This window comes from Centroberyx gerrardi, chromosome 2, assembly GCF_048128805.1.
Source record: "Centroberyx gerrardi isolate f3 chromosome 2, fCenGer3.hap1.cur.20231027, whole genome shotgun sequence".
In the NCBI taxonomy this organism is placed as follows: Eukaryota; Metazoa; Chordata; class Actinopteri; order Beryciformes; family Berycidae; genus Centroberyx; species Centroberyx gerrardi.
In genome coordinates, this window is record NC_135998.1 from 32,516,747 (window position 1) to 32,544,009 (window position 27,263).

At 40.7% G+C, this 27,263-nt stretch overlaps 1 protein-coding gene across 1 annotated transcript; it reads right to left on the minus strand.

The window, feature by feature from the left end:
- Positions 1 to 5,578: 5,578 nt before the first annotated feature.
- Positions 5,579 to 11,540, minus strand: reep5 (receptor accessory protein 5). The gene is made up of 5 exons (XM_071906076.2): positions 11,337 to 11,540; positions 10,973 to 11,066; positions 7,817 to 7,955; positions 6,992 to 7,160; positions 5,579 to 5,909 (listed from the first exon to the last, which is right to left on the minus strand). The coding sequence occupies exons 1-5, from the start codon at positions 11,452 to 11,454 to the stop codon at positions 5,860 to 5,862; spliced, it is 570 nt and encodes a 189-aa protein (XP_071762177.1). The 5' UTR covers positions 11,455 to 11,540; the 3' UTR covers positions 5,579 to 5,859.
- Between the last annotated feature and the right edge of the window lie 15,723 nt (positions 11,541 to 27,263).

Consider the following 27,263-nt stretch of genomic DNA (forward strand, 5'->3'; position numbering starts at 1 on the left):
CAAGTGCCCCTGACTCCTCATGCCTCAGACATTTCGGCTTTTGTCACTCCAGACCACTTTTACAATATACCATCATGCCTTTTGGTCTCCGGAATGCCCCAGCCACATTCCAACAACTGATGAATAAGGTTTTGTCTGGTGTCAGAAACTGTGAGGCATATCTGGACGACGTTGTAGCATACTCTTCTTCCTGGTCAGATCATATTGAAACGTCTGAAATATTTGATCGTTTGCGAGAAGCTTCCCTCACAATGAATTTGGCCAAGTGTGAGTTTGGAATAGATAATAGATTTTCCAGTGCCGCAAACTAGGCGTGAACTTCGCCGTTTTCTGGGGATGAGTGGCTATTATCGTGGTTTTTGTAGAAACTTTGCTGATGTGGTCGCTCCCCTAATGGGTTTTCCAGTCCCACCTCGCGAATACGCGGCTGAGGCGAATTTCGCGTCATCCGTGTCGCGTCATCCGGCAAAACATACCCATTCGGGGCCACACGGATGAGCGTAGTAATTTTCAGGCGCTTCTGAAATATCGTGCTGAGGGAGATGAGTTGCTGAAACAGTATGTTGAAAATGCACCAGCTAACGCAAAATACTGTAGTCATCAAATTCAGAACGAGCTGATTGAGATATGTGGAAAACAGATTCAAGACAAAATTCTCAGCAAATGCAGGGATGCCAAGTGGTTTTCCCTATTGGCTGATGAGACGGCTGATATTAGTAACGTTGAGCAAGTGGCCCTTGTAGTTCGGTATGTGGACTGTTCTGGCAGCTACTCAGTGCAAGAGGATTTTTTTCTACAGCTGACACTACAGGAGAGACCTTAACCCAACTTTTGTTGAACAGATTAAGAGAACTGGATTTAGATCCTGCTCATATAGTTGGACAGGGGTATGATGGTGCTGGGAATGTCAGTGGAAAGGTACGAGGTGTTCAGATGCACATCAGAGTACAGTACCCTGCTGCAGTTTACGTGCACTGTAGAAATCACGCGTTACACCTAGCAATTGTGCATTCCACTAAGATCCCTGTCGTTCGCAACACCCTGAACACTGTTCAAGAAATAGTGAGCTTCATTACAGCCTCCCCAAAGCGCTTACAGTGCTTATTGAGCAACAGTAGCAGCAAGAAACGCCTCCAAAAGTTCTCTGATACCCGCTGGTCTCAGCATGATATGTGCCTGTCTACTGTTATTGAAAACTATGCTGACGTGTTAACGACCTTGGTTGAGCTGAAAACAGACGGAGACGCCAAATGCAGTCATCATACAGCATCCTCGCTCACTCGAGCTATGGACTCGTTTGAATTCATCGTCTGTTTAATTATTACTCAGGAGCTGCTTCACCATCTAACGCCACTGAGCAATGGCTTACAGAACCCGAACTGTGAATTACCGATAGCCGCTCAGATGGCTAGGGATCTCGTGACAGTGCTTGAGAGCAAACGAGATAACTCTACATACAGTGAAATGTGGGAAAAAGCATGCTCTCTGGCTGCGAGTGTTGAAGTCACTCCATCATTGCCTCGCATCGCCAAAACACAAACCCAAAGGTCTAACACACCTGCTGCAAACCCACAAGAGTACTGGAAAAGAAACATTTTCTTGCCGTTCATCGACCACCTGACCACAGAGGTGAGGGACAGAGTATGCCTTGCACTGCCACGTCTTAAAGCCCAGTACCTTCTACCCGACAAATTGCCACTGTTGACGGACAGTTTATGGCAGGAGATAAAGGAGGAGTATGGTGCTTTGATGCCCAATGTTGACACTGCAGATGTGGAGCTTGAACTATGGAGGCAGCACAATAGGCCATTAGTGACATCTGCCAGGTTTTGAGATTGTCTGCAGACTTCTACCCAAACATAAAACACTGTCATGAAGATTCTCCTAACGATGCCTGTGTCCACTGCCAGTGCTGAGTGCTCCTTCAGCTGTTTACGTCGCTTGAAGACGTATCTCAGGAATACGATGACTGACAACCGACTGAGTGGACTTGCACTGATGAACATCCATCATGATATTGGAATTGATGCGGAGGCCGTTCTGCAAGAGTTTGATGCAACGGGGAGACGCAGAATGAACTTCAAATAGGTAGGAATACTATTTCATTTCATTTTCTCATCTGGCTTTTCGGATTGTTTATTGTAGCAGCTTGGTTTGGTCTTGCTGTTGCATATTGTTGTTACTATCTTTAGGCCTAACTGTTCTTATGATGATGCTGCTAAATGAGGGAATCCGTTGCTTTTGCGCTTAATGCCGACTTTTATTGCACGTTTCTCTGGGCTATTTGTATTATTTAGCTGGCTGTTGTTTTTCAGGCCTGTTGGCTGGTCTTTGAAATGCGTGCGGTAGGCTAATCAGAGTTTTATGGTGGTGTTGTATCGGTAACGTTAGTGCAAAAAAACATGAATCAATCTCTCTCTCTCTCTTGCTCGCTCACTCGCTCGCTGAGTAGACTGCGTATGTGTGCTCATGGGAACCGAGACGTTAAAGGTGGCCTACAAGCAGGCGGGCGGTTCTTGTGCGTACTATGAAACAGAATCCTGCCGGCGCCACTGACAGCTGCGCAACAACAACCAGCGACTCATGTGGTGGTACTTGCTATTGTAGGAGTTCAGTATAGAAATTTTTTATAAGAGAGGGAAAGATAATGTTATGGCCAACGCTTTATCTCGTTCTTAGGACCACAACATTTCTTTAGGGGAGAGATGTTTGATCTTTAGGAGGGGAGGTGTTATGACCCATGGTCGTTATGTGAATTGTCTTTCTGTGCTGGTGCTTTGCTTTCTCTGTTAAGAGTGTGGGTGTGTTTGATGAGAAACAGGTGGTGTGCTACGATTGGTTGGTGAGTGTGATTTGTGTAGGTATGTCCTGGCTGGTGATTGGTTCCCGATGGCTGCTCCCTGGATATATAGCTGCTGCCACCAGTCCAGAGGGCCTCCAGTTCCCAACACGCCAGCACCTTGTAGTTGATTCTGTAACTTTGTTTTGTCTGAGTAGGTTAATGGATTGTAGCTTATGATGATTACTAAGTTTATTTTGTCCTTTGACTCCCTAATGCAGTGATTTTTTTTTTTTCATTTGTTAATTGGTAATTAGCATATTCTTCAGCCTAGACTACACCATATACGTTTATAGAGTTTTTTTAATATTGTATTTCATTTAACAAAAAATGGCTTAGGCTACAGGCCTGTAAAGAAAAAATATCTTTTAGTTATTTTTTCAGAAATGTTTTAGTGATTAACTGTTTTTTTTAATGTGGCATAGGCTGGTAAATAAAGTTGAAAACAATCATCATTTGCAATCTCAAATCCAGTCAGCACTTGGTCCTTTGTCCAACAACATTAAGTCAACTGCAAAAAATGTAGGTGTCTTATTTGATACAAACCTTAACTTTGAGAGCCACGTTAATAAGCTCATTCAGACTTGTTTTTATCATTTTAGGAATATTTCTAGAATTAGATCAATTTTAAGGACACTGAAATTATCATGCATGCTTTTATTTCCTTGTGCCTTGACTACTGCAATGGTCTTTTAACTATAAGACAGAGACAGGAACATATTACTCCTATTTTAATATCCCTATACTGGTTGCCTGTCTGTTTTTAGGATTGATTTTAAGATTTTACTGATTACTTTTAAGGCTCTACATGGCCAGGCTCCTGATGACCTTTTATAGTTACTATCCCCCTACGAACCAGTGCGCAGCCTGGAGTCCTCAGGCAGGAACCTGCTGGCTGTCCCTGACTCGAGGTTGAAGACAAAGGGTGACTGTGCATTTGCTGTCAGGGCCTCTCGGCTCTGGAATGACCTGCCTGAGGAGCTCAGGCTTGCTAAGTCAGTATCTTTTAAATCGCTTAAAACATTCTTCTTTCGAAAGGCCTTTTATTCGTTTGTTTTCTTAATTGTGTTTTATTCCCTTATTGTCTTATTTTTCATTGCACTTTCATTTAAATTTATGTCAAGCTTCGTTTTACCATATGTTTTATCTTGTATACTGATTTTACTTTTGCTTTTTATGTGAAGCACTTTGTAACTCCGTTTTTGATAAATGCTATACAAATAAACTTTATTATTATTATTATTATTATTATTATTATTATATCATAAGGAAACTCACTTCCGGTACCATTTTGTTCTCAGCCTTCAAAATAAAAGTCCCGATGTTTTAACAAAATGGTATTTCTCTTGTTGATAATAAATAAAAACATGTTAATCACAGAACTGTAAAATGTCACAACACCCACTCCAAAAACACAGTGAAGATAGTGACAAACTTTACACCAGTGCAGACAGGGGTGACGTATAAACTGCCTTAATTCACACAGAAAGAGGGGGGGAAAAGCACTAATTTCCACATTCAACTATGGCTGGGAAAACTACAAATTATGCCCCCTTGAAATGGGGGTGAACTTGAATCTGCAGGAGTGGAATAGGAAAATGTATAGATATTAAGAAACCTATTGTCATTGTAAGTGTGGGGGCCTTTGTATATTCTTACTTCTTGTATCAAGAGCTCTATCAGTGAATTTAAAATTAAAATCATTTCAATCACAATTTGTGGTTTTCGGTGGTGGGGTTATTTCATTCTTTAGGATTATCCTTAATCCAACTGTAAACTAAGAGTTTTGAAACTAAAGAAACTGGTTTTGTCGTTCTACATTGTTATTTATAAGTTCTATGCAAAGTACAATGTGTTACATTAAAGTGAAATGGAAATTATACTATTAATTACAAACTCTACAGTATGCACCCTACCTTTCTATTTGTTATGTCAGCTCAACATTAACTTGATTTGTGGACATCCTCTTAACATTTTGCTACCTTATCAATTATTAGGCTTTTATTTTGAAAACAAAATGCACTTCGGCGACAAAACCGGAAATTGTGAACCGGAATTGTGGCTGGTTTCACGGACCTGAAAAGTGCCACTACTTGACTATTTGCGGACACCAATGACCCATTTCGGCCACCATAGTCGCAGGGGGCGTGTCTTATACTGACGTGGACTCAAGGGGGCGTTTTTTGTTCTGACGTATACTAAAGGGGGCGTTTGTCCTGGCACTCTGTGGGGGCGTGTCTTGTAAGGAGGGTCTCTCTGCAGGCTGGACCAACCCCTGCATCTTCTGTCTCCACAATCCAACCTAACGGACTGTCAATCTGATTTACGCAAGACAAATTACATGGTGAAGGTACACAATGATGAATCTCTCTTAATATTTACAACACTTTCATTTTAGAGTATGACCTTGGCACTATGAATGCATGGTCAGAGTTTAGGCTGGTAAAAAATTAGATGCATATACAAAATTACTGTTATATAAACCTGATATGAAGAGATAAGAGAGATTCAACATTTTGTGCCTTCACAGTACAGTTACACATAGTTGCTTGTATACACATATATACATGATTAGACCCCATACATACTTCATAAACATTTATACATATCCACATGATGTGCACAACCGTAATGCATATAATATATACTTTACTGTACTACAACAATATCATTTGTCTCTGCCTACCTTTTAACACACAATGGAGTTAAAGAAACTAGGGAAAATCAGAAAACAGCAAGTCAGCAAGTAATTTTTTTATTCGGTTCGTAAAACATATCAGGGGCAACACAGTTATTTCACAGCCTTAAGATATGCCAAGTTAAATATGTAAATCGTCTTGGGAAATTGCTTGCTTTATAGGTATAGAACATTACCATCTACTACAGCTTTTATGGATGAAGACAATAGTTACTAACTTCAGGATAATTTATAAAATAAAAAGCATTTTCAAGGCAACATTTTCTTCAACTGTAACACAGTCAGCTCCAGAGATTATACTGTCGGAAAGGCAACGTCTTCCTTAGGAGCTCTTCTTCTCCTCGAACATGATGTTTGCTGTGGCTTTCTTGGCTGTGGACAGATTAAACAATGGGAGAAATCTGTCGTCAAACCTGGAGACAATCACTCACACAGATGCAAAGCGGATGGCTGTATTTGCTATCTGGAGTCACTTGTTAAAAGCATCCGCTGAAAGTTAATGAGGGAAAAGCAGAGCAGCATCTTTGGCTGCAAGGATACCTGAGCAAGAGGAACTTTAAAAGGAGGATTTATCAGTATTCTCTTAATATATTCCAAACTTTTCAGTGGTAATGCAACATGAAAACACAGGTTCTGACTTTCACTCCATACTTTGGTGTGTTGTCTATTCCTGTTGTAATCATATGGATTATTCAATTTAGTGGGTTTCCACTTGAAGCCAACTGAGACTATTCTTTACAAGGCTATACAAATAGCACACAAAAAATGACCGTTTTTCAAAAAGTTTAAAGGAAAAAATTGATTAAACAGCATTTGAAGCTGTGGCAGTAAAAAGAAAAAGTATTTAAAAAAAAAGCAGTGATGGAACATAATTATAGTCAGATTTTATCAACAGAAGAGCCCCTTGTGCAGTAAATTCACTAAGATATGAGTCAAAAACCCTTCAGTGAGGAGAAAAATAATTTCCGGCTGTTTCAGGCATAACGTTTGTGTGCATCTTAATTGTATATAACTTTGGGATACCTTATGGTTATGTACATTAACAACTCTTTATTTTGAATTCATACACAACACTAATAAACGGCATCTTCCTGATTGACAAACTACTCACACAACTTGTGTTTGTGTAAACTACTAGGCAGCAACAGAAAAAGAACTATTTTCTCAAGGTTAGCTGACAACAAGGCCCAAATAACATTTAACTCTAAGAAAATATGAACAATCAATTCTTATTTTAATCTTTGGTAAGTGGCAAGGGTGTGTGATAACACCCTTGAAGTTAAAGAACTGGTACAGACAAATTTTTATGAGTGCATGTCACACACCTTGCAGCTTTTCTGTAAAGACAACAGTGTTTTTTGGCCCATTCCTGACTGAGGCCTCGTCGAGTTAAAATTTCAACTGCCTCATACTTATTTACAGTAAACATTAAACTCATTTCTTCATGTGCTTACCCTCATCTTTGAACTTGTCGGCAGCTTCTGACGCCTTGTCCTTGAGGTTCTTCACCACATCGTCGATCTTGGCTTCGTTCTTGAGGAAAAAGGGCCGAATGATCCGGGTGTAGATCTGGACCGATCCGTTAGAGGGAGTGGGAGCCATGCACCACACCAAGAAACCACACTAGAGAGAAAAAAAACAAGAGCTTTTTCTCACCACACCACTTCCAGGAATCTAGTCAGGCAGAATTAAAGCCACACAGAGGGCTCTACTGATCAGTGCTGTTGATGCTACTTTGAAAGTCTAGTTTTACAAGCTAGCAGTTACTTCACATTGGATCAAGTTCAACTACAGCACAGCTACAAGAGAAATAGCTTTTAGTAACAGTATGTTAGAAAATGTAGTTCAAATTGCTTTGTAAAACTGATCATATTTGTAATGTCATACAATACAAAATCACATGACTGCACAAAATACCTCTGATAAGGATGTTAACAAAAGCAGCATTTATTTGAAATAAAGTTAAGGAATGCCGACTCCAATTTCCACACTTTCCACACTGAAAATCTTAGAATGAAAAAATGCAATTCCCGTCCTTTCTTTTATAGGCAAATTTTGCAGTTGGCAAGTTACTACACTACTATCCAATTTTGAATTTAGTTGAACTACCACCAAGCTCCTGTAAAACACAGTTAAACCACATGTTTAATTGCACAGTAATGTGCCAAATAAACTGTTAGCATAAAACCAAAGGAACTGTCAGTCATCTTTGGGGAGATGTTGACCAAGGACAAACATACAAACACAATAAATCATGCGACAGAAGTCAGCTGCATTACCTTTCCTATATAGTAGAAGGGGAACCAGGAGAGGAAGATGTCAGCAAAGAACTCAGCCACACTGAAGACTCCATACACCACCCAGTAGGTCAGCCATTTTGTGTCATCGTCTTTGGTTGCACTTTCAATGGCCTTGATCCTGGAGGAAGAGGAACCATAAAGAGAAAGAGCATTTCAGTGATTGTATAGTATGTGCCAGGATTCGGCTGATTTATCAGTTGGATACATGAGGTTAATATTGTCCTTAAAAATCATATCTAGTCCACTCAGTGTCATCCACCTCTGATATGATGGATATGATGCAGTCTGATTACATATTTCTTGTAGCGTTGATCAATACGACACTGGTTGTCTATGGGAAGATGGTAGCTTGAATTGATTTTAAGACATTTTGATCAGCTTCCACACAAGTATGCATTATTGTCATTCTTCTTCTTCTTCTTAGTATTATTATTATTATTATTATTATTATTATTATTATTATTATTATTAATAATATTTTTTTTTCCTGGGTTTCAATGTAGAGTTCAATGGATAATTTTACAATGAATAACGGAGATGAAGATATACAGTAGAGGATGAAGATATAGAGAATTAAGTCTGATTCCCAAATCCAAATCTTTTCATTTTGGAATATTACTTTGTAATAGTACTGTGGCGGTTAGAGAGTATGTAGAACGTGTCACGGAGAACACAAGAAGGAATATTGAGAAAGAGGCATATAGAAGATAAAGATATAGACGATGAAGATATAGAAGGTGAAGATATAGAAGATAAACATAAAGGATAAAGATATAGAAGATAAGGATATAGATGTGAAGATATAGAAGATAAAGATATAGAGGATGAAGATAAAGAGGATGAAAGAGTAGAGGATGAAGATCAAGAGGATAAAGATAGAGGATGAAGATAAAGAGGATAAAGATATAGAGTGTGAAGATATAGAAGATAAAGATACAGAAGATAAAGCCACAGAAGGTCAAGATATAGAGGATAAAGATATAGAAGATAAAGATATAGAAGATAAAGATATAGAGGATAAAGATATAGAGGGTGAATATACAGAAGATAAACATAAAGGATAAAGATATAGAGGGTGAAGATATAGAAGATAAAGATATAGAGGATAAAGATATAGAGGGTGAATATACAGAAGATAAACATATAAAGGATAAAGATACAGAAGATAAAGATATAGAGGATGAAGAGAAGGTGAAGATACAGAAGGTCAAGATATAGAGGATAAAGATATAGAAGATAAAGATATAGAAGGTCAAGATATAGAGGATAAAGATATAGAAGATAAAGATATAGAGGATAAAGATATAGAGGGTGAATATACAGAAGATAAACATATAAAGGATAAAGATACAGAAGATAAAGATATAGAGGATGAAGATATAGAAGATAAAGATACGGAGGATGACGACATAGAAGATAAGGATATAGATGGCAAAGATATAGAAGACTGACTGTCTGCCTGACCGATCTGAATTTGCCTTGTGTTGCCCTTGGCTGCGCCGTGGGAAAAAATGCATTTCTATTGGTCCTTGTTCACTTTGCACCTGACTCCCTTTCACAAACTTATGTAATTGGCTGAGTGGCCTGACTGTCTGAAGAGAACTGCTACGAGGGAGACAGAAGCTGTACAGACAGTACATGGTACCGTCACGATAACTTGATGAAAAAGTTATTTTTCTCCATCTTCTTTGTGTCCTCACATGCACCAAAGATCACTATAAAACCTCCCCAGTGCTGCACCCAGACATGTCAGCACAGGTGCGCAGGTGATTATTTTGTTTGTAATTCGTTGTGACATCAGAGAGAAGAAAGCCACGAACCGTCATAGGCTAAAGTCTAAAGTTACTTAACCTGTGTTTCATATTGGCTGGGTTTCCTTCTGTACCAGCTTCAGGGTGGGGGTTGGCGTAGCTTCCATAGAAAACCACAGGTCTGAAATGGTCGATTACACCACAGCCATATACAGGAAATACAGCTAAAACCTAAGCTGAAGGGTATGTGTGATCTTCACTGTTCCAACTTTATTGCACAGCAAATATTGAAAATTGGTATCAGAAATAGTTTCAGCATGCACTTTTTTTAAAAATCTTATTTCATTTTTTGGGTGGAAATTGTATAGCTCCTTAGTATATCCTAACACAAATGTCAAACATTTAGTAAAATGTGTTCATGCAGTTACAACAAATGCCATTTAAACCACAATTTACCAAGGTATTTTCATTAAAGGTAATTCTACCCTGAAAATACACATCTCCCCATGCCTAATAATAACCGGCCTGGCTATGAAGGTAAATTGTAAACTCGAGTATTTCCATGTGTCAGTGTGTTTTGCATGCCAAATGAGGGAGTGAAGCCTTCCGCTCTGATCTGACAACAGGCTCGCACCGTCCGCTGCCTCTCCATACTCACAAAATGGCATCTAAACAAATGAAAATACATTCAGCTGCTCCTTTCAGTTAACCCAGAAGTGTCGTGCTCGCTGCAGCGGGGACGGAAGCCTCACTGAAACAGGTCTTCTGTAGTTAGACATGGAGCTTTTCCTCTCTTTGCCACAGACTCACCCAGTGATCTTCTGCCTTAAACAAAAGCATGGCTCTAGTCCACTCCCTAGTCCCAGCTACTCCCTCCCATTAGACAAACAAGTCATTTGATATCATCATCAAGTACTGTTAGAGCATCGCACCTGTGTGTGTGTTTGAGTCTCCACAGGAAGAAACATAAAACATAACGGTTACCACTGCATAAGACATTTTCTCTTTCCCCCCCCCCGTTTGAACAACTTAAGAATAACAGGAGAATGAAAGTCAGAGACTGTTAGGCAACTGTATCAAAACTATTGTCTTCCTCTTAACATCAATATGGATATGTCATTTCACTTGGCTACTGTAACTGCCTCATCATGACTGAAGCAACATAATACATATACATATACGTACAACATAATAAGATACACATGCGCTTCACAGAGAATATGATCTAAATAAGTCATACTGGTATGACTTATATACTCAGTGATAGTGTGTTGATCAATAGCTGATCAGTTGGTTTAAATTCATTCACTCGTGTGTGTGTGTGTGTGTGTTGGGTGTGGGGCATGGGCTCGCCATACTTAAAACTGGTGTAATAATAACTTACGATATGTAGGCTGGATAAAGAAATCCAATGAGGTTGCACAGTAGGGAGGCTCCATACCCGAACACCAAGTAAATTGCGATAATACCAATGACAGCTGGAACAAAGGATACAAGATGGTTACGACACGGTTGTAAAAAGCATCTACACAATAACGGCCTGTATTGGTTGTTATGGTGGATAGCTATAACCGTTCAAAAATCAATGCGACCCTTAGCTGCTGGAGAATGGCTATAGCTAGAGGTAAACGGGGTTCTCTCTCTGCCACGAGTTAGTGCTCTGGTTTTACACCGTGCCCATCATTTCCTTTACGAAACAAGCCTTTCTGCTTTTTCCTCTTTTCACATATCCCGCTACCGAGACTTACCGACTGCGATTAGGGTCCTGTTTACTCCAGTTTTTGCCTCGATCTTCGCCAGAACGTCTGTCATAAGATTCTTTTCGTGTAGAAACTTCTCAAATCTTTCTTTTATGCCCTGCGCCATGGCTACGCTTCCTTCTTGAACAATGGTGCTGTATGATGAAGTTGTCTATAAAACTGCGACACCCCTGCAAAGCAACCCCAGCTGTTCACGCCAATGTCAAGCTAGCCAGGGTACAGGATACGGCTTCCGGTCACAGCCTTCAAAATAAAGGCCCCTTTGGCTGACACGTTTCAACGTTTTGTGGAGTAAAGTAAACAATGAATGGAAATTAAGAATGCATTTAAAGGAATCGGTCATAATTATGACTCATAATGATTCTCAGTCAGTTATTACTTAGTTATTACTTATGTGTAATAATACCACATGCCATCTAGCATTTCGGTGGTCGTGCAGAATCACCAACAACTGGCTCTATAGCCTTTAGAAACAATTGGGAGACAAAGACTGACATTTCTAAGATATTATCCCCCCTTTAGAATTTTCCGGTTGCTGTCTAAATTTGGTCTTTAATAATATCTTTCTATTTTTGGCAGCCCTGTATCTTGCGTAGTATGGTTATTAATGTATGCTGTTAAATATATTTTAAAAACATCTAACAGCTAGCCTTTCACTCCATATTTAATGACTCCAATGAATATCACGATACAGTTTTGTTATTCTGCACACCCTAAGTATATTTCCAGAAGCGGCGATTTTACGCTTTTATTTTGACGGCACGTGGCCGTACGTCCGGTCTCGTTCTATCTAACTCTAGCTACCTTGACGCAACTGGTGTTCCGCTGGTGGTAGCAGGCTAGCAGCATCGAGAGTCTCTTGCTGAACGTCACTTCTATATCCCCGCAGCCGCGCCCTTCTTTGCTTGATGACATTGCAAAATATATTGCTTAGCAAATCTTGTAAACATCTTAGAATATAGCCAACCGCTGGCTGGTAGCCAGCGTCTGTTTCTCTGTTGGACACGCGCCTTGTCAAACCGTGAAACAAAGATAGACGCCGTCATGAATTACGATAGCATAATGATAATTTTGGGCGGACAACGGCCATGTGACATTTAATTATAGGACCTCTTCGCTTCCTTAACTGAGACAACAGCAAGTCTTCCCACTGAGCAATTTTAGGTTGATTAGCCGTTTAAAACACATCTAAATGGTCATATCTAGGCTAAATTTTAAATGGGGTTGAAAAGTGAAAGCTCAGAACCAGTAATCCTTTAAAATAACCTTAATTTACATTAATTCGCCCCTTAATGCAAAATCCCCTTAAAATTAAGGGAGTTATTAATGGAGGAGATCCCATCAAAACCCCCTTAAACACCCCCGTAATCTTGACTCCTTACTTTATAATTTAATGAAAAATTCGGGGAGACAGGAGCTTTTCCATTAATTTCCACATAATAACCCTGTAAACCATGCACAAAAGGCACCTTAATTAACAGGTGTCTCTGTGAATCAACCCATGAATAAATACCTTATAAACTCATGATACTAACCTTACTTTTTTAAAGCTATGTTACTTTTAATGGATAATTAATGTTTATGTAATGATAAATTAAGGATATTTCAGGGATAAAATTAAGGGGATTGGTTTCATAGTATAGACGGCTACATCCTAGCTTTGGCGTTTCCACGTGATTTGCACACAGTGTTGGGGTCAATTGTTGTTGTTTTTTTACTTAAAATATTAACAAATTGTGAAGACATAGGGTTCATATTCAAACAAAATAGCTAACGGAAAATGATTTAAAAAAAACAAAAAAATACAGTTAGATAAACAATAAAACAAAAAATACAAGTGCAGAATGTAAAACCTTCCAAAAGAAAAACACTTATTTTTTACTTGAAATGAAAAGTGAGGACAAATCTCTGACATTGAGGGTTCATAGTTTATGATACTGAGTTTCAACCAGAGGTGGGGACTTGAGTCAAGTCAGACTCGAGTCTACTGTGGTCTACTGTGGATTTTGTTACTGAAAGTCTACCTGTGATATCAAAATAACATACAAATAGATATATGTGTTGGAGAATATTTACGTATGCCTAATGGAATTTTTCAGAGTTTACAGTGTAACAATTTTACAATATTATTTTGTAGAGAGAGAGAAATGGCACAGGACAGAACAGAAGCCAGAATAGATGACAGGAAGGACAGAACAGAATCTGAAAGAGAGGACAGGAGGAGCTGAATCAGAAGATCAGTCAATGCCAGTGCAGACCTGCCAGGCCCAAAGGAGAAGGGAACGAGAGTGTTCAAACCTTCATGGTTCAAAATATGGACCTGGTTAGAGTGGAATAATGGAAAGGCATTTTGTCACACATGCAGAGTAGCAATGGAACTGAAAATGATAACATTCTCAAAATGAAACAGTGATGCTTTCACCACTAAAGGCCTTTCAAATTGGAAGCATGGACCAGAAAGATTCAGGGGTCATGAGGCATCTTCAGCCCATAAGGAGGCCACTATAAAATGGCTTCACTATACAAGAAGAACATCCGTGACCGCACAGATACAGTCAGCAAAACAAAAAGAGCAAGCACAAGCAAACAAGGCATTTATAAAATTCCTTGAAACCATTCAGTTTCTTGCTGAACAGGGCCTTTCATTCAGGCACAGCACAGATGACGAAAGCTTGTTTTTCACATTATTGAGACTATGAGCAAGGGACAGTGCAGTGTTGAAATCTTGGTTACAGAGGGGAGATAAATACTGCTGTCATGAGATACAGAATTAAATTCTTGAAATAATGTCCTCAGAGGTTACAAGAGAGCTATCTGCAGACATTAGAAACAACAGTTTTTTTTAGTCTGATAGTAGACACAGTACAACTGATATTTCCACAAAAGAACTAAATGTGTGTGATCACATGTTTCACATGACTTTGTTGTTCATGAGGATTTCATGGGGTTCTATGAAAACCCTGCTCAAGATGCAGCCACTATTGTATCACTGATTAAGGATGCTTTCATTCGGTTTAATCTAGAACTCTCAGATCTATATGGCCAGTGCTACGATGGAGCCGCCACCATGGCTGGCTGTGCCAGTGGAGTCCAAGCCTGCATCATGGCTGAGCAGCCGAAAGCCATGTTTGTCCATTGCACTGCACACTCACTTAATTTGGCTGTACAAGATTCTGTGCGGTCTGTTTCAATAGGGAGGGATGCCATTGAATACATCAAAGAAATACTGTAAGTGGATTCATGACACAGCAAAGCGGGAGGCTGCTTTCAATCAAGCTCAGCAGGCGTTGATGACAGAGGATGAGGAGGATTGTTCAGTTGCCTCTGGAAAGCTCAGTATGCTTGACCCAACTAGGTGGGCAGGACGTGTGGAGGCAGCGAGAGCACTAATGCACCACTACAAAACAGTGAAAATATGTGAGTATTTGCTCCTCAGAGAAAACTGATGCTGGACATAAGGCAAGTGGACTACATGAAGTGCTCTCAAGCTTCAGGTTTTTCTTTGGCTTGATGTTGATTGGGAAGATCTAGCAATGTTGAGGCCCAGCCAGGATAGCTTCCGTATCAGCTTCTGTGGAATGACTGTGTTGAATGCTGAACTGAAATCAATGAACAGCATCCTAACGTAGGTGTCTTTTTTTATCCAGGTGTGACAGGGTGTTGTGCAGAGCAAGGGATATGGCATCGTCCATGGACCGGTTTGACCGGTATGCAAACTGGAAGGGATCTAAAGAGGCAGAGACATTGGATTTTACCCATGACTAGCCGCTCAAAGCACTTCATTATAACGGGTGTGAGTGCCACAGGGCGGTAGGCATTGAGACAGGACACATTTGTCTTCTTTGGCACTGGTATGATGGTGGCAGTTTTGAAGCACTCTGGGACAATCGCCTGGCTGGAGATGTTGAAGATGTTGAGATGTTGCCAGTTGGTCTGCACAGTCCCTGAGCAGGCGACCAGGTGTATCAGGTCCATTGCTGTTTACACTGCTGGCATATGACTGTACAGGAAGATCCAGTTCAAACGAAAGAGATGATCATGGACTTCAGGAAGGCCCGTCCTGACCACACCCCACTGCATATTAGCGGTTCCATCATGGAAAGAGTCAGGACCACCAAGTTTCTTGGGGTGCATCTCACAGATGACCTTACCTGGACCCATAATTCCACCTCCATAGTAAAGAAAGCTCAGCAGCGTGTCCACTTCCTGCGGCGACTGAGGAGGGCAAGACTCCCACCCCCTATCCTGACTACATTCTAGAGGGGCACCATTGAGAGCGTACTGACTCACTGCATCACTGTGTGGTACTGGACCTGTAACAATCTAGACCGCAAGTCCGTGCAGCGAATAGTGAGGACAGCAGAAAGAATCATTGGAACCGCTCTCCCCTCGATTCAGGACATTTTCCGTAATAGCTGCATCCGGAAAGCCTCCAGTATTGTCAAGGACACCTCCCACCCTTCCCACAGCCTCTTTATCCCGCTGCCGTCGGGAAGGAGGTTCTGCAGCCTCCAAGCCAGAACAGCCAGGCTGAGCAAGAACTTCTTCCCCCAGGCTGTTAGGCTCCTAAACTCCCTGGGTCCCCCAAATATTCATGCCCACCCTGAATAAAGAACCCTGCCCACAAACTCCTCTCCATCCCCACTCCCCACCACCTGCCTACATTAGGAGTGAGGCCCTACACACTGTAAAAGGTCTGTAATGTCTATAGAGAACTGTAGAGTGCTGCTATCATGTTGCCATTGAAGTTTTTATTACTGTTGGATATTCTTGCACTATATTTATGATTAGTATTATTGTTCTTATTGTTCTATCTGAGTCTGAACATTATATTGTCTGTGCAATATTGTTTTATTCTTTTTTTTATTTATTATTTGTTTATTATCTTTATTTACTATTAGATACATCTAGATGCTAACACCTTCAGTCACTTTCTTATGACTGTAGCTTTCGGCCAGGAGAAGATGTCGTCAGGTGGCGTCCAACTTTCCTCGGACGTTTTGACCCTGAACCACAACATCCTCCAGTTGGCGGGTCGGCAGTGATGGCCAGTCACTGCCCATCTTCTCCTGGCTTCCAGCTCAACTCCTCCCGCCTGTTCCAGAGCCAACAAGAGGCTCTTTCCGCTGCCTCCCCCAACCTGCGAGCAGCTGTCTTCCTCTCCCTTCCTGCTATTCCCAGAGCTGTGAGCATCTTCCACACAGACTGCGCCGGGAAACCCCTGCAGCCAACCTCAACTGGAAATAGCCAGGCCTGCAACCCTTTGTCCCTACATTGTTGGATCAGGTCCTGGTACTTGGTGGCTTTCCTCTCCGAGGCCTCTTCGCATCCGTCTTCCCACGGGACCGTCAGTTCAACCAGGATGATCCTCTTCGCCTCCTCAGACCATATGACCATGTCAGGCCTCAGGGATGTTTGGACGACCTGGGGAAAGTGTAGTTTTCTTCCCAGGTCCACCCTCATCTCCCACGATTGTGCTGCCTGCAGGAGGCTCTTCTTGGTCTTCTTGGAGGACGGTGGCTTCTCCCCCTCCCTGATGAACTGGATGGACGGGGCTGGTCTCACGTGGGTCTGACGCTTTTTCCGTCTCTCCTGCTCCAAGATGTCAGCCAGTGCTCTGAGGACCTTGTCATGACGCCATCTGTATCTCCCCTGGCTAAGTGCAGTCTTGCACCCTGCCAGTATGTGCGCCAATGTGCCTCTCCCTCCACATAACTTGCACAGTGGGTCCTCCCTCATTCCCCACCTGTGCAGGTTTGTCGGTGTTGGAAGAGTGTCGTACACTGATCGGAGCAGGAAAGAGATGTGAAAGGGCTCCAGTCTCCAAAGTTCAGGCCACATGATCTTCCGCTTTGGCAGGTCCCACTTTGTCCAGGCTCCTTGTGATCCAAGTTCCACGGCCCTTGACCTTCGCCCTTCCTCCTCCAGGTGTCAGACCTCGGCTTGGATCATGTCTCTCCTCTGCCTTGGGTCTGCTTTCCCCCATTGCTGGAAGTGGGTGGATCCAAGTCCTTGTCTCCCCATGCACAGGTTCCTGATGATGTTCTTCAACTTCAGCATGCTTTCTGCCTGTGCCACTGATGTGTCAGCTGCCCACTTGCGTCCTGATCTTGTGGTGACGCCTGCACCTCTGACCTTTTCATCGCTAGAGTCTCTGTACATCATCACAGCCCTGCACTTTGCCACCTTGAACTCTTCGACCACTGATGATAGGGGTAGCTGTAACTGACCAGACCTAATGTATAGCCCTACTGATGTGAAGCTTGGTGGAATTCCAAACCACCTGCGGAGGTGTTTGTTCACTCGCCTCTCGACTCCTTCCACTGATGTCATAGGCACTACGTAGATTGTCAGTAGCCACATAAGTCTTGGTAGCAGACCATGCTAGAAGAGCCAGGCCTTGAACTTTCCTGGTTAGCCTGATCCCTCTATCTTTCTCAGCCACTCGTCTGCCTGTTTCTCTGTCCTGGATACATTGCTTCTGTCAGTGAGAGAGGCATCATACCACTTCCCTAGGCATTTTATTGGGTTTTCCTCAATTGATGGTATAACCTCCCCCTAGACTTGGAGCTGGAACTTGCTGGTCACTTTCCCATTTCTTATCACCATGCTTCTTGACTTCCTTGGTTTGAACTTCATTCTTGCCCATGTTGCCACATCATCAAGTGCCTTCAGGATCCACCTTGCTTGTACATGGGATGAAGTTGTTATGGTTAGGTCATCCATAAAGCCTCTTATTGGAGGTTGGCGGGTGTCGGACTCCATTATCGGCCCTCTGGATTCCTTCCCTGCCGCTGTTATGAGCAGATTCATTCCCATGATAAACAAGATGGGGGAGATAGTGCAGCCTTTACGCCTCAGCCTCAGCCGTTACGATTCCCTTTTCCAGGTCCTGTCACTGGGTTGTGAAATGGGCAGTCTTGAACCGTAACTTGAATCCTCCAAAGTAGCTGGTGATCGTTCCCCTGATGTGGTGGGGGATATGGTAGTGTTCCATAGCTGCATTGATGAGGTTGTGAGGGATTGATCCATACGCGTTGGCCAAGTCGAGCCAGACAACTGTTAGATTGCCTTTGCTCTCCTTGGCCTCCCGGATCAGCTGGTTGAGGACACCCGTGTGTTCCAAACACCCAGAGAAGCCTGGGAGGCCGCCCTTCTGGATTGCTGTATCAACGTACTTGTTCTTCACCATGTAGGTAGTCATCCTTTTGGCCAGGACAGAGAAGAAGATCTTGCCTTCGACGCTCAGGAAAGAAATGGTTCGGAACTGGCTAATCTCAGAGGAGTCCATTTCCTTCGGTACGAAACAGCCCTCTGCTCTTTTCCAGGACGATGGGATGATGCCTTTTGTCCATACACTCCGCAAAAGTTTCCATAGTTTAGTTGCTAGTAGTTTCCATCCTGCAGAGTAGCATCGGGCATCTCTTGTATACTTTATAAGGTATACCACTTGGTCCTGGGGCAGATGCTGATCGGGCTTTCTGTACAATGTCTTGGACTTCTCTCCATGTTGGTTCACTGGTGTCAAGCTCTTCCTCAGGAATTTCAGTTCTGCCGACCTTCGGGTGTGCGCTTAAAGCCTGGCCCCTAAGATTGTCACTGTGGCTCTCTTTGAGGAACTCCTCCACAACTTCCTTAGGGCTGATGATCCTTATCATTATTATTATCTTGTTGACTTGCACTACATCTCTATTGCACCTTGAGCCTTGAGAAATGATATTTTGTGTCACTTGCAGGGATTATCAATTAGCGGCCCGCGGGCCAAATCCAGCCTGCCAGCAATTTTTCTCTGGCCTCACTCCATCCTCCCCAACACCAAATAAGAATTACAATAAAAATGTTCCCATGTTTTCCCACACATTGGCAGCCCGCCACAATATCAGCACTGACCACCACAATGGTTTTTTTCACAATTTGATTGTAGAGCTGCGTGTAGCGCATTGATTCGCTCAGCCCCTACTTGCTCCGCGCTCTCGCTCTCTCTTGCTCGCTCTCTCTCTCTCTCTATCTCTCTCTCTTTGTCGCTCGGCCTCTGTCTCTCTCTCGCTCTCTCACCGGACCCGTCTGTTCGCCTCCCATTACACGCAGGCGTGAGGGATATTTTTTTTCCATGCCAAGAATACGGCCGGCTGAATTCCAGAAAAGAAGAACTAACAGTTAACGTTACTCGGAATACAGCTGGGTTTCAGAGATTAGCAGATTAGCTGTATATAGGTACTAGTATCCACTGACCAGTGTTGGGCAAGTTACTGAAAATTAGTAATTAGTTACAGTTACTAGTTACTTCTCTCAAAAAGTAATTGAATTACTTTACCAATTACTGCATAATAAAAGTAATTAGTTACTAGGGAAAGTAACTTTTGCGTTACTTTTAAATGTCTGCTTAAATTCTCTTATTACACATAGCTATATTATTTTAGTGTTGCTGTGGCACAGTGTGGGACAAGACAACTGTCAAATTTTATCTATCATTGTACCCATTATCACTATGATGAAAAATAAGTAGTGGAACAATAAAACACAATAGATATATTTTGATAGGCGTATTTATTGTAGCCTCGACAGGCCTTCAAATCAAGCATTAGTACACTGTGTGGGCTAAATTACTGGACCGGTAGCAGTGTTGCCAACTCTTTTCCAAGGAAAGTAGCGATTGGCTCAGAAAGTCGCTAGAAGTCGCCAGATGATGTCATATGATAATTTGCATATCAATATATAATGCTGCACTTGTTATGCACGCCGCGGCGTAGCCCGTTTTAATATAAATGCTGACTCCGCCCACCGGCCAGTTTCGGCGTACGTCAGTAACAATTACATGTGGACCCTATCCTACAGTCCCTGCTTGCAGCGGAGGGAGGGGGCTACGCTGTGTGTGGGAAACGGTGTGATCATCAGACCTCTCTGGATTAGACAGGCAAGTAGAGAAAACCGGCATCAGCCGTACCAATTTATGGCCAAATGCTTTGGGATTCAACACATTAACATTGCTTCCCATGGTCAGAAAAAGTCGCCAGATTTGTCGCTAGTCGCTTTTGAGAAATAAAGTCGCCAGGGAGGTTGGTAGTCTTTTGATTCACTTGCCCCACCGTAAAGTCGGATGATCTAAACCGGACAATCCAGTAACGAGTAACGAGCCCATTTAAATTTCAGTAATTGTAATTGCGCTATTTAATTTGAAAAAGTAATTAGTTACATTACTAGTTACTGCCAAAAGTAGTTGAATTACAGTAACGCGTTACTTTATAACTCGTTATTCCACTGACTGGACTGATAATGTTAATATTAACTTTTTAATTCTGACTCTGAATGTTTGCTCCCTCAATCCGGATTAATATTGAAAAATATTTTCAAAGAAGGAAAAGGACTCGTCCTGAGGAGGAGCAGGACAGTCTGGACCAGAGGAGCTGCTGAGCAGTAAAACAGAGTAGATAATGTAACAATGTTAAAGGCTGTAATGTAATGATGCAGATACAGGTGAGACTGACAGCACAGAGAGATGCAGCAGGGCAGAGGGGCAGAAAAGCAGATTTCTCTGTAAAAGGGTCTTATTTCTATTCTTCTGTACCTCGTAGACAAAAGCAATCAACAAACAGAACAGTGTAGCACTGTTTATATTTTTAAGTTATGTTATCTTTGACACAAAGTACTTGAAATGGAGCATTTTAGATATATACAGGTTAGTTATTTGTTTGACAAATGGAATTATTTAAAATGGAGTACATCAGATAATTTTTCAGTCATTCAGGTAATGGGATCCTTTATTGATAATAGCCTATATATTGACAATATAAGAGAATACAAGAATAAAAAGGCACTTAGCCAGCCAGTCAGTGCTATTTAATAACAAAGGAATAGACTGCAGAGATGATGCACAAAGACGTACATGCGCTGCCTGTGATAGGCTTTTTACTCCCAGTCCCACCCATTTGGCTTTGTTAAGACAGAAGAATAAACCATGCTTAATTTCAACATAACCTTGCAGCTTTATTTACTTATTTGCCGATGAACTTGGACTTGGACTTGGACTTCAGTTCTACAGACAGAGCTATTATGAAATGATTGATGTACTGATTACACAGATTGAGGTGAGGTTTGATCAGAAGACATTCCAACTCTATCAGTCTATGAAGAACCTTCGATGGATGGTGCCAGCAAGACTTTGACGATGTCACAGCTCACCAACTGTACAGTGAAGTTGGCAAACTTATTCTCCTTTCTTGTCATCCCAGCATCATCTGCAACAGCTGAGAGGTCCTTCCCAAGCTTGAGGAGACTACAAACATACTTGCATTCCACTACTAAAACACAGAGACTGAACAGCATTGCCATCCTCCACACACACAAATAAAAGTGCAGCTATAGACTTTAAACGATGTTTTCGTAATGAAAAGCAGCAAAAGGAGAGACCCTTTTGGTGTGTTCTAGAGCACACCAAATAGTGTTGTATTATGTATGTTGTTGCATGTGGCAGCAACATGTGTAATGCGGCAGCAAAATCCAATGGAGAAAAGACTCTATTTGTATGAAATAATGGATAAAAGTTACGTTTTTTCCACTAACAGAGCAATCGTATGGCGTCAGAAGACTTGGACTACTGTATGGAGTAATTTTACAGTTATTTTTTGTTATAGAGCTGCTATAGAGTTGTGCTGGGAACCTCCGGGAGTGTTATATGGACTAACAAACTTCACCAGAGTTTCAACTCGCATGGGAGTGAGTAGGTAATGACTGAATTTTCATTTTTGGGTGAACTATTCCTTTAAGTTGCAGAGGAAGTATCTTGGTCTTGCACGATTCAAAAAAATCAACTATGGCATGCTTTAAGTATTTGAAATACACTTATATCCATGAAATATCTTGCAAATATTCCTCACAGGGACATGATGCCTGTTAGCATGAATGTCTTTTGGAGGTGTGATGCCACCTCTGGGATGAGGTATTCAAAGATGGCCGCCCATTCGTTCCAATGAAAGTTGCTCACCCAGCGCATACGTCGAAAAAGTTTCTACGACTCCTACTTTCGTGGCCCAACGTACATGCGTATTAGTGTCTTTCTTGGCCCCACCTGGCCCACATGAATGAGCCTAGTCGCGTTCTCGTAGCAACCGTGACGACAGCGCGTTCATGAACGCTAGCAGCCTTCTTTGGTTTTGGTTTACTTTTGCTGCTGCACACTCCGGCTCTTCGGGGAAACCATCATTCGAGTTATGGGCTATCCAGGTCTGACCCTATAATTTATTCAAGAACAACCCACTGAGCACAGGGCGTGATTTCAATGTAGTTTCAACATTATTACATATTTAAACAATGCATAAACATCTTTAAATATCCAAAATATGCACAAGAGAAGTCCATATGTACAAGATAATGCTTTATTTTTGTCAGAATCTGTTTGTCTTGGTTAGGTTATGTGTAGCCCACTTTTAGCCAATGGGATTAAGAAATTATTATATATCTAAAAATGCTTAAACATATCATAAATGGCTTTAAATGTATAAAAGGTGCACATCAAAAGTAGGATATTGTGGTAAATTTGTTTAAATTGCTATTGCTCAAACTGATGTTTGAGGAACCAACAGCCATAAAATGCTAAAGAGGAAGAGGAATGAAGTTTGAGGAAGCACATTGTGCATGTGCGAAACGTTCAGCTTGTTTGCAGGCTGGTGCAACTTTTGGTATTCTTCTTTTTATCCATAAGTTGTCCAACTTTAAGTTGACCATGCCATGCACTTGTTAGCAGAGAATGCTCTAACTAGCGAGCATTCTCTGCATTCAAGCGACCAGTCACATTTTATCATTCAATTTTTGAATGAAGTGCTTGCAAATGCTTGATTTTGTTATCAGTTGAAACTCAATATCATAAACTATGAACCCTCAGTGTCAGAGATATGTCCTCACTTTCATGTTCTAAGTAAAAAATAAGTGTTTTTCCTTGAAAGTATTTTCATTCTGCACTTGTATTTTTCCTTTTATTGTTTATCTGATTTTGTTTAAATCTAATTTATTTTTTTCATTTTCCCTTCAGCTATTTTGTTAGAATATGAACCCTATGTCCTCACTATGTTAGGGTTAGGGTTATGTTTAGGGTTAGGTTTAGGGTTAGGGTCCGACAAAAAACAACCAAGTTTCTGAAAATACAAAATTAACAGCTTTTGTTTGTTGAGCCCAAACTTTAATATAATCCAGCTTTGATGCCAGGCTGCGCATGGATTCATATGAATAAGTCCAAAACCTTTTTGCTATACAAAGTCTGCCTGAGAATCCAGGATTGTAGGCCCGCAGGACCCTTGATGCAACCCAGGTCCCTGGCTACAGTGAGAATTAGAGCTACAAGGTAAAGTCCTAACAGTATTCAAGTTAACACCATTCAGTCTGTGGGAGCTTCGAGATTTGCGAACAGCCTTGCCAATAGATGGAATAAAGATTACCTGCTCAGGGCCTGGGTTGTTATTGGACCATCAGTTCTGCAGGACCCACCTCATGTTATTTGACAACACAGATGCTCCTTGTCTGTTGAGATGAATCCCATCATGCCTGTAGAGTTCCCGTTTCTTCCCATTGTAGCTGTATGTAGCTGTTAGTGCTAAGTGTGATGGAAATCTTCCATCAAATTCTAATAATTATATAGAAGAATTTCATTCAAATATAATACAGAGGTACAGTATGTTATACGCTCTTTAATTTTATCTATTTAAGATTCAGGTTAACAACTGTACAGCGATATGTGCAGTGTTTTCATGAAAAGCTGTATTTGAGGGTAATAAGGTCAAAGGTCAAATTATCATAATACTTCACGTTATCACAGTATTTGTCATATGGTATATATACATAAAATTACTTGGATCCCTAAAAAGATCTTAAATAGCCTAATAGGTGCCACGAGCCATGCCAAATAATGTAAAAATGTATGAAATTGTACATAGTGAGCAAATAATCTTCTGGGTGAGAACACCCACACCCCCGTCTTAATGTCCCTACTGTAGAGTGTAGAGTCGAAATTATCAAATCTAGAATTTAGTAAAGGTATGAAAATATGAAACTTTGATAAAGATATCAATTTACACTCGAAAGGGGCACCACCTTCGTAGATGAAGGACCTTTACTTATACTAATCAGTCATCAGTCTAAAGATCATGAGATCTTTTCAGTTCAGGGATTACTTTACTCTGCAGGTAAGGAAACACATAACTTCTCTGTAATAAATGGGAATATTTATTTAACTAGTCAAGCAAAACAATATTCAATGAGATACGCAATATAAGGTACGTATATTGATCACCAGAATGAAGCACGGAAACTATAGACTAAAAATAGACATGAAATGCAATGAAACAAAATAAGAATGAAAGGGAAATGATAATGAAATGTGGGAATAAGAATTGGCAGCAGTAAATGGAGGTATGTATGGATCAATCAACCAGAGAAACGAGGCAGAAAGCTACGGGGCAACTAGACTATAAAAGCCTAACTTTTCCTGATCTATTTAAGTAATTTGAATCTAAGCTTTTGCATCAACTCTCAGCAGTAAAGACGTGGATAATCATATACTAAGACTAAATGATCTCGTTCCTAAATAGCTTCGAAAATGATCTTCGAAAATGATCTTCGCTTGGCCGAGCGTTGATAACTTCTTGACTATTAGACGCGAGATTCAAACTTCTTGCAAGCCGTCCTTAAGTTCATCTGGAGAAGACGTCTCTAACTCCAGGTTCAAACTGTAAGTTTCAGCTAAAGTCGAATTGCAGCTAAATTGTTGGTCTTGGCTTCAGCAGGTTTCTTGGCGAGGGCGGAATGTTGAACTAGCTGAAAAACCAGATAAGAAAGTTTTATAGCTCTTTGAATTTTCAGGCGTGGTTTTGCCATGCAAATCACGCTTAGCGCTCTTTTTCTGTTTACTAATTAATTTCTTTGTTTGAGAAGATTTCGCTCCGAACCGAGAGGGAGGGGGGAAAGGAATGCAAGAGGAATCATTCCTCTAGTCTATTTTATTTTGGGATCCATTACTAAGTGATCTTAATAAAGATTTATTTTAAAATAATACGTCGGTATTTTACATCTCCACCGATTACTGTTGTCAATTGATCGAAATAATAAAAACCTGTGAACTTACATTCAAACTTATATAGCTAGCACATCAATATAAAGACATCAAATAAACCTTCCTGGTCAAGTCTGTGGCTATGAAGTCTTCACCAAGTTAACTCATATATGTAACTTGTGTTTCTAACTGCGTGATTAATATCAAAAGACAATTTAATCATTTAATACATTCGAACGCACTGACATTTTCTACTGACATGTCGTTGCTATAAATGACCACAAGGTGGCAGTGTAGTACCATGAAAATGGGAGAGTGTCTCAGGGTGAATATCTGATACACTCCAATCATTTAACGCATCATTGTCTATGCATGTAACTTAGCTATTGATTAAATATCTTCAACATATATATGGGCCTATAGTTAACACATCTAGTATACGTCAAACTACATAATAGATTCATTAAAGACATTTGGAAAATATAGTTGAAAATAGGTTTTAAAGGAATGTAAAAAGGGGAAAGATTTATGACTGTCCTGCTTCAGGGAGGGAGTAGTGATGAGACTCTGGAAAGTGTCAACAGCCCCGTCCTCACCCAATGGTGACTGTCCCTTTTGATTAATCAGAACAGTCTGGTACTCCAAAAGAAGGAAGGGGGGTGATTCACTATATTCAGATGTGTGAGAAGTATGGATGTGTGATTGTATAGTTCATTAGTATTCCTGAGTTCTTGAGTCCTTCTCCTCCTGATGGCTGAAAGATAAAGGTCGTTAATTGTGGAATGTGTGAGAGAGTTTCAAACCTCTTCGCCGGGTTGGTATCCTGTCGTTAATTCAGTCAGGATAAGTGTTGTAGCTATCTGTGTAATGTTATGCTGACGATATTTTACACCATTAGAGGGGTTTGTTTAACCTTAAAAGCAAGTAGTAGCGGAAGAACTTCAGTTTTGTTGTCATCTTTCCCTTTTCCCCCCACATTATTAATGTTCTAACTGTTCTCACACACCAGTTGCCTCAGACTGAGTTTTTGCCACAATATATTCAATGATCAACCTACCAGTGTCTTCCCTGTTGTTGATTAAATTTGAAATGCAACACATTATAGGATGATGATCTCTGTTTTTGAATTATCACTTACCTTTTGAAAATTGGATCTGTTGTTGAATTGCCACAAAAAATATAAAAGTATATTTTACTTTTGCAAGAGAATGTAAAAGTTTTTTTTTCTCCTCCATCATTTTTTTTCTCCCCTACTTATTTTTTTTTCTTCCTTGTATTTTTTTCCTCCCCCATGTCCCCTTAGGGGCTCCATATCAAACAATAATAATCCTCCAACCTTTTCACTTTTACTTGGTGAAATATTTCAACTTTGACCTTTCATAAAAAACATATTTTCAATAGTTAGTCCAGAAATCAAAGAGAATCATTTTCTGTCCATCCATTTCTGTGCCAGTGTGTGAATATGAGAACATTTTACTGTACCATTTGTAACAAATTACAATTTAAATTCAGCACAATTTGCATATTTGCTATATGCAATTAAAGAACTGCTATAACATCACAACATAAGTAGACCTGAAATCCAACGTATTTGTCTTCATTGAGTCTGTGCATCATCAAACTGAAGTGATTTCACTGCAACATTTTGGAGAAATTTACTAATAAAGCCCCTTCATTACTTGGTAAACTTTCTCTACTTTGATCTTTCATAAAAAATGTACTTTCAACAATTAGTTCATAAATCCAGTGGATTCCATTTATTTACATGACATATGAAAACATTTTACTGTCATTTTGAAGAAATTGCAACTTAAAATCTGCTGAAATATCAATTTGCATATTAACCATATACAATAACAGAACTGCTGTAACAGCCT

What these genes read in the sequence shown, in the direction of transcription:
- reep5 (XM_071906076.2), bottom strand. Translation starts at nt 11,454, where the DNA reads ATGGCGCAGGGCATAAAAGAAAGATTTGAGAAGTTTCTACACGAAAAG. An exon ending in CCTTCTACTATATAGGAAAG is followed by an intron (nt 7,161 to 7,816) that starts GTAATGCAGCTG and finishes TTTTCTCTCTAG; the next exon opens with TGTGGTTTCTTGGTGTGGTG. An exon ending in CGACAAGTTCAAAGATGAGG is followed by an intron (nt 5,910 to 6,991) that starts GTAAGCACATGA and finishes ATCTGTCCACAG; the next exon opens with CCAAGAAAGCCACAGCAAAC.